The following is an 8,682-nucleotide window of genomic DNA, read 5'->3' as shown; positions in this document are numbered from 1 at the left end:
GAACACATTTCCTTCTTCACCCCCATCTGCCATGAGCATAACTTCTTCATTCTCATCGAAACCCATATAGTTTGCTTCTTTTGCATTAGGGCATTCATAGGAATAATGCCCTAATTTATGACAGTTGTAACATTCGACAATCTCCTTGTTGACATTGTGCCTTCCTCTTCCATGTCCTCTTCCTCTGTAGTTTGAACGACCTCGACCACGTCCTTTAGAGTTTGAACTGTCACTTGTATCTACCTTCAACGCATGTTCCTCTTCTCTTTCATTCTTCTTGAACTTCTGCTCATGAACAATCAATGTGCTCTGTAGTTCTTCTATGGACATTAGTTGAATGTCCTTTGATTCTTCAATTGACACCACCACAAACATGTACTTTTCTGTTAGGGTTCGAAGGATCTTTTCAACTATCTTGACATCAGTCATCGTCTCCCCATTGCTTCTCATTTGATTAGAGATAGTCAAAACCCTACCAAAATATTTTGGTATGGTTTCACTTGTCTTCATCTCTAGAATTTCGAAATCTCTACGGATTTTTTGCAGCATGGACTTCTTTACTCGATCATTCCCTGCATACCTTTTTTTCATTGATCCCAGATTACCTTGGAGTTCTTTCAATCCATGATTTGTTCAAAGGTGACCCTATCGATGGCTTGATACAGGTAATGTTTGACCTGTAGGTCCTTCATTCTCAGCTCCTCCAATTTCTTCTTCTCTGCTTCGCTTTGGGCAACCCCCACGGTGGGCTCTCTAATGCCTGGATCAATCAGATTCCAGACTTGCTTTGCACGCAGCAAGTTTTCCATCATCTCACTCCAGTGTTCATAATGGCCGTCAAACACAGGCACCTTCAACTTATCATCGCTCATTTTGCTTCTCTTTTTAGTGATCTGAATTTCGCTCTGATACCACAATGATATACTATTACGAGGGTATTACTCAAAGGGTATTTACTCACTGAGAAATCTGATGATATTACTAGATGCCAAATTGGCTGTAAATACATAAAAGAAACAACTGAAAGGAAAATAAAAAGCCTAGATAATAGGAAGACTACTAACTAAAAAGAAGATAGCTTTAGACTTGGCAAGTCACGTGCATCACATTTCTCTTGACCAAATCAGCTTTATTCAAACACTTTATTTCTCTAAAAAGACTTTTCTAACCCCATCAAACCTAAATTATATAAAATAGGAATCATGTAAAATAGTTTGCATAAATATTATTTTAAGTAAAAGGTGCCATATAAAACAACATGAAAACATCAACACAAAAAAAGTATAATGATCATAACTTGAAGAACATTCTCATTTTCACTGTTGAAGAGACTTTGAAAAAGATCTATGATACAATCTTTCATGTTAATGTGGATCAAATTAGCCACATCGTCCTAAAGCCATATCAATTTTTGTTAGCAAGTTGTAAATTTTCAAGACTTTTATCATATTTATGAACCGATAATAAAAACATATGTTAGCTTTCAACCAAGATTTACTATCAATAATGCATTTAAACTCCGAGAAGAACAAAAGATGAAACACAAAGTACCGAACAAAAAAACCAAAAATTGTTTCAGAAACTAGGGTTTCAAACAAAAACAACGCTATAAAGAAAACACAAATAGTCAAGGAAAAAACATTCAAATCGAGTTTACTTGCTTCCATTAACTTAGGAACTATGACACAAATGTCTAATAGAAAGAAAAAAGGTAAAATACAAAGCTCTAGAATAATTTCCATAATAAACATCGATTTCAGTTGAGTTTACAAGATTCGAAACGAAATTTAGACTTCAATTTAATTAGTAGATTTGAGAGAGGCGCAGGAGAAAAAATAAAAGAAGCGTCCAATAAAGAATTTTTTGCTGAAGAACTTGAACTAAGATTTTCTAAAGTATTATTGACAAGTTTTTCCTCAAGGACTTTTTCGCTTGATAAGAAAAGCAGAAAAAGTTCTCAATAATTTCAAAATTGCCACCGCAAATTTTAAATGAAAAAAGAAAAAATCTGATTTATCACAGCCACACATATTTCAAAATCAATGGTCAAAAAGTGTCATCGCGGTTCCTACTGTTTTTTGGATTTCTATCCTCTCTCTCTCTCTCTCTTTATATATATATATATATATATATATATATATATATATATATATATATATATATATATATATATATATATATATATATATATATCACAGGTAATTGTCATGGGTCAGTTTTGATGGGTCGATTTGTCGGTTTTAAGTGTGGGTCGGTTTCTCGGTTTGAATGAGTCTGTTTCTGGATAAAAACCAAAATTGAAACCGATTTTTCGGTTTTTAAAAATTTTAAAAGTTAATCGTCGGTTTTGCTTCGATTTCGGTTTCGTCAGTTTTGATCGGTTTCTTGGTTCGGATTTATTTACCCCTAACAGTAAGTATAAATATAAAACAAATACATAAAAAACCAAACATGGGCCAAGCCTATGCTATTACAATACATATGGGCTAATATTTACACATATATGATAGGGCTAACAGATTCTTATTGGTTTTTAATTTGTAGATAAAGCATAGTAGGAGCATATCAACAACTTGTGCAAACACAATAAAAACCATTTGGAAATATGAAAAAATTGAGGGATGGGAGATATCCATATCATAATTTGAATTGGTTCTGACAACGTACATATTCATGTGATTCAGATTCCATTCTTTAAATAGAACAAAAAACGGTAAATATATAAGTAATAATATATTTGATGGGGAGCTATTTTTCCAAGAAAGATTTTTATTCTTCCACGTAAAATATTGTGCATAACATTATGCCCCTCTTTTTTTAGTCAAAATCTAGGTTTAACACGAGTTTTGTAGAGAAACATAGTAGTTTTAAAAAATATTCACCAGTAATTTAAAACTTAATTACAGGAAGATTATAAATTGCTTTTTTAATAAATTGTTTTATTAGTTTATAGTTTTTAAGTGGTCGTTTGAACTTCATCATCGTTATCATCAGTATTTCCGTCGGCGACACAATCATTTTTACCGGCGGCAAATTAAAATTATAGATAATTTAAGAATTAGCAAAAAGTAAATTTAAAACTCTAAACAGAAACACTATATTGAAGGTTTATGAAAACATCATGCACGACTAGGCTTAGAGCATTAGGTATGGATCACCTTATAACACCAAGTTCATATGCCACCTCATCTATAACACAAAGGGGGAAATGGTGTTCCCCATGTTATAACATGTTAAGAGAGAGAGAGAGAGAGAGAGAGAGAGAGAATGATTTGATTGGTTGATAAAGACAACAACCAATTAAACTTCCCATTGCATCTTGTGCTCGTCACAACAAAATATGCCATAACATCCTATTAACAAGAAGGAGGGGTGGTGTTCATCTTGTTATGACTAGGTTATGAGATGCCACATCAGCAAAAATAGCACTTCTCGTTGCCCATACCGTATGCTCTTACAAAAAAATTAGATTGCTTAAATTCCCACTCCTGGTTTTCACACATACTCGCATACTTTGGTCCTTCGATTCATCATTCATATTCATTCATAAGATCCCCTGGTGATTAATTAATCTTGTGAAACAAAAAGAAAAACCGAAATTAGATTTTCACACTAGGGTGGGTGTTTAAATCCGGTTAGCATTAATAAACACTAACTTGTAGTGTGCATGCGAGCATATGGACTACGGTTCTTCTGTACAGAGGGATAACGAGGTTCATCGGTATTGTGGGTGAGAATTTCAAACACTCTGTGGTTTAAAGATTGTGGGTTTAACAGAATCAGAGATGGATTAAGTTCACTTTCCGTCTAAGTGGGTGATGTAGACGCAGGTGAAGAAGGAGAAGTCGTGTCGCTTTGAAACAAATCATAGATAGATCTCTCTCTCTTCAATATTAAGGTTCAGTGCAAGGGAAAGGTATATTTGTCAATTCATAAAATTTTCAGAATAAAAATCTTCTGGTGGAAGAATCTGGCCCCTATTTGATGTATACTTATTTTTATTTTAAAGAATACACTTTATTACATAAATTAACAATTTTGTTTTTATCAAATATAAGACAAAAATGTCTTGCTCACGGATAGGTAATAGACACAAGGCAAACGCCAATTTGATTTTCCATATGTACTGACGTTTACATTAATTAATACTAATATTTTAAGGTAAATTAAACTTATCTCCTTGTCAAGTATCATTTGTAATGTTAATGTTTCTAGAAGACATCAAGAACTTAAGACGGCAAAACTTTTGTCGTTAATTCAACATGTCATTGATGACATCTTCATGGCTTCATAACTAAAACCATTACATATTCATATATAAATATGCAACAATCACAAAAACTTGATAACCTACTTATAATCAACATGGAAACGAAAGAAATGGTGGTGTTAGTGGTGCCATTTGTAGCACAAGGTCATCTCAACCAACTCCTCCACCTCTCCCGTCTTCTTTCCTCTTATAATCTACCAATCCATATCGTCGGCACCACCACCCACAATCGCCAAGCAAAGCTTCGTATCCATGGTTGGGATCCCACCTCCGCCACTAATATTCATTTCCATGAATTTGAGACACCCAACTTCGAATCCCCTCCTCCAGACCCTAATGCTTCCGACAAATTCCCTTCACACCTTCTTCCATCATTCCATCTACCATCTCATCTTCGTGAACCTTTTGCAAAGCTATTGGCTGATATTGCTCCGACAACCAGGCGAGTTATCATCATTCATGACTATCTAATGAGCACAGTCGTTCAAGATGTAGTTTCATATGAAAATGCAGAAGCTTATGTCTTCCATTGTGCTTCGGCTTTTACCACGTTCTCGTACTTGTGGGAAGAGAAAGGAAAACCATGCTTAGAGGATGATGATGAATCATATAAGCAACTCACAAAGGTCCCTGCTTTTGAAGGTACCATACCAGCAGAATTTATAGAATTCATTATGAGTCATCAAGTCTGCAATACGTTTAATTCGGGAAATCTTCATGACACATGCAATGTTTTCGATAGGAAATTCATCGACTTTCTTGCGAAAGAAGGATTGTCTGGAAATACAAAGCAATGGGCTATGGGTCCTTTTAATCCGGTGGCCATAAGCGATAAAGAAAACCTTGGGAAACGTCACATGTCGCTAGAATGGCTTGACAAACAAGCTCAAGACTCCGTGATATATGTTTCTTTTGGCACAACAACTTCATTGTCCGATGATGAGATCCGAGAACTAGCTAATGGTTTAGAGAAAAGCAAACAAAAGTTTATTTGGGTTATACGAGATGCTGATAAAGGAGATATTTTTAATGGTGAAGTTAGGAGAGTTGAATTGCCTAAAGGATTTGAAGAGCGACTTCAAGAAAAAGGATTGGTGGTGAGAGAATGGGCACCCCAATTAGAGATACTGGCTCACCCTTCAACAGGTGGATTTATGAGTCACTGTGGCTGGAACTCGAGTATGGAGAGCATCACCATGGGAGTCCCTATGGCTACATGGCCAATGCATTCAGATCAACCAAGAAATGCTGTACTAGTAACAGAGGTGCTAAAGACTGGCATAAGCGTAAGGGATTGGGAGCTTCGTGGTGAGCTAGTAACGTCTTCAACTATTGAAACAAGTATTCGGAAATTGATGGCTTCTGATGAGGGAGATGCCATAAGGAAGAGAGCTGCTAAACTTGGCAATGATGTTAGGCGGTCGGTAGAAAAAGGTGGAGTAACAGGCATGGAGATAGATTCATTTATTGCTCATATTACTAGGTAGGATTTGTGTCCCTACTTAAAAAAAGCTTTGTTACTTTGTGTATTCTCAAGAGAAGTAGTAAGAGAACAAGAGAATCCATAAATTTCTTATGGAAAAGGTTGTACTAAATCATGTAAGGGGTTAAATGTAATAGTTATATTCTATCATATTAAATTAATTTGAATTTATTATTTTGTTAATATAAAGAAAAAAAGGAGTTAGATGTATACTTTCATCCATGTAGGACAAACCAAGGACACGAAAAAGTTAATTCGGAAGTGGTGTTTCCAGTGGCGGACGGGTGAGTAACGCGTAAGAATCTACCTATGGGAGGGGAACAACAGCTGGAAACAGTTGCTAATACCCCATAGGCTGAGGAGCAAAAGGAGGAATCTGCTTGAGGAGGGGCTCGCGTCTGATTAGCTAGTTGGTGAGGTATTCTTATTAACAAACGTAATATATGAGTAATATATGAATAGTCAATCAATATATCAACCAACTAATTTCTTCTAACATTGATCACTAAAAACTATTGCATTTCGAAAGTTCTAAAGGCTCCACCACATGATCATGACTATATATAGAATCGAGACTTGTTCTTTTCATATTGGAAAGAGTAACCAGGTCAATCCAAAGAATAACATCTTCGAGATTCATAAAAACCTAAATGATTCACACCACTTTCCAATAAATCTCTAAAGATCCAACGCCACTTGACATTAAATGAAAACATGAGTGTTATCTTCGATATCTAAAATGCATATGCCACACCCAATAGTTAGAATATCCACGCCTTTCAAATCCAAGTTTAACCTAGTAGGAAGTCTTGTTCGCCCGTTTCGCCAATTAAAAATGTTTACTTTACTTGGAATGAACTTATTACACCTTGTAGGAATGGTACCTTCCGGGAGAATATAATTGTCTATACCTCTTCTAACTTCCGAAACCATGGAACTATCATTGACACTAGAATTCCAAACCCACCTATCTTTTAAACTCGTAAAGTGCAACTAAGAAGTAACTCACTTAACCGTTGAAAAAGAGAAATAAGAGTTCATGTAATAATCGACCTAGTCCAATCCTACTCCCACGTGACTACATTCCATCTATCGTTTATAATACAATCTTTTATCGATTCCAAAACATACAATCTTGGAAATTATCTCATCAAAGTGTTGTCTCCTATCCATTGATAACATAGAAGACCTATCTCCAATAACCCTTTAATGACATTATTAATAATAATCTCAAATTCATGCGATTGGTTGATTGTACCAATTTAATAATCTTGGACCAAACCCCCTTAGTCGACATATCTCTAACCAGACTCGATCCAAATCCCCCCTCTCATACATGAAGACATATTATTGTTGAGAAACGCCATTTCCATTTGATTAAAAGGTCCTTATTAAACGTATCTAAAGATCCAATATCCAAACCATCTTTAATTTGATTAGCCAATACAACATCCCAATTAATCCAATGAAGTTTTCTATCACCTTCGTCCTCACCCCAAAAAAACATATCTCTCAATTTCTCTAGATATTTATTGACAACACCATGCATGCAAAATAATGACATATAATAAATACATAGGCATCCCAACGCCGAGTTTAAAAGCATAAATCGACCCCTAGTAGAAAGTAACTTGATTTTCCAGGAAGAAAGCCTTTGTTTAAATATATTTATGACACTTTACCATCCTAAAAACCATGACATCGTAGCCTCAATTGGTAAGCGCAAATACAAAAGGCAACTTGTACGCCTTTACACCTGTTAGAACTGATAATCGTTCCACATATAGAATTTCCTTATGTTGAATCATTTCAACATAACATCTGTAACGAGCCAACTTTTTACAAGGATTTTTTTTGTTTTAATTAAATGGACCAATTACATATTCCATAGATTTCCAAAACATTTGTTTCCAATTCACAATTAGTACATCATTGTTGTCCTTTTTGAAAACATCAGAGATTCCCAGACATCTAAAGATAGGTAGAGTACACGCCACGTCATCACGCCTTGCCCTTGCCCTTAGGCTCCAAAGTACCTAAAACAATCAACAACTTGTAAGAGAAATGCTTAGTGAGTTTCCCAGAGCATACCACACACACAATCCACATATCACATATCCTGCTAGCTATAAAAGCTACACACATATCACGTAAGCCATGCATACATAAACCTATAACAGTACCATGGGCTACCCCACATGGTCTTTACCTAGGACTGCCATGGGCTCCCCCACATGGTCTTACATCCAATGTCATGGGCTACCCCACATGGTCTTAACCTAGTACCGCCATGGGATACCCCACATGGTCTTACATCCAATGCCACGGGCTCCCCTCGTGGTCTTCATACCACATGTAATCACATACCATAGCAAACACAGAACGTCTAACACATTTATCATAATCACATAATGGGCCGGCCTTGGTGCCTTAGACCCATATGGTGAGGAGACTCACCTGACACGAATGATGAACTGACACTTTGCGACCAAAATACCCCACGAGCTGCTCCAACTCAACTGCCTATAAGCGACATTCAATAACCGATTCCCAGGTCCATTCGGAACCCTTTCGATGCTGCCATTGCACCTTTACCAACTTCACTTCCTTATTCCGGAGCTTCTTTGTCTTCTTGTCTAAAGTTGCCACTGGTCTCTCGACATAATTCAGGCTCCCATCCAACTAAATGTCGTCCAAGGATATGACTGAGGACTCGTCGTCAACACACTTCTGAAGCTGGGACACATGGAAAGTGTTGTGAATCCGACTAAGCTCCTCTGGAAGCTCTAATCGATATTTCACCTTGCCCACCCGAGCTATGATCCTGAACGGACCTATGAACCGAGGCCCCAATTTGCCCCTCTTGCTGAACCGGATAATCCCTTTCCAGGGCGACACCTTCAGTAAGACAAAGTCTCCCTCCTGAAAT

General features: G+C 36.5%; 1 protein-coding gene across 1 annotated transcript; it reads left to right on the top strand.

Annotated features, from left to right (window-relative positions):
* Positions 1-4,298: 4,298 nt before the first annotated feature.
* On the top strand, positions 4,299-5,927 carry LOC111920583 (zeatin O-xylosyltransferase). The gene has a single exon (XM_023916167.3). The coding sequence runs from the start codon at positions 4,324-4,326 to the stop codon at positions 5,755-5,757; it is 1,434 nt and encodes a 477-aa protein (XP_023771935.1). The 5' UTR covers positions 4,299-4,323; the 3' UTR covers positions 5,758-5,927.
* Positions 5,928-8,682: the final 2,755 nt, after the last annotated feature.

This window comes from Lactuca sativa, chromosome 5, assembly GCF_002870075.4.
Source record: "Lactuca sativa cultivar Salinas chromosome 5, Lsat_Salinas_v11, whole genome shotgun sequence".
Classification (NCBI taxonomy): Eukaryota; Viridiplantae; Streptophyta; class Magnoliopsida; order Asterales; family Asteraceae; genus Lactuca; species Lactuca sativa.
Note: the sequence above shows the minus strand (reverse complement) of the source record. Positions and strands in the feature narration are given on the sequence as shown.

Bases quoted from the DNA above. Each gene is read 5' to 3' on its own strand.
- LOC111920583 (XM_023916167.3), top strand. From the start codon at position 4,324: ATGCAACAATCACAAAAACTTGATAACCTACTTATAATCAACATGGAA.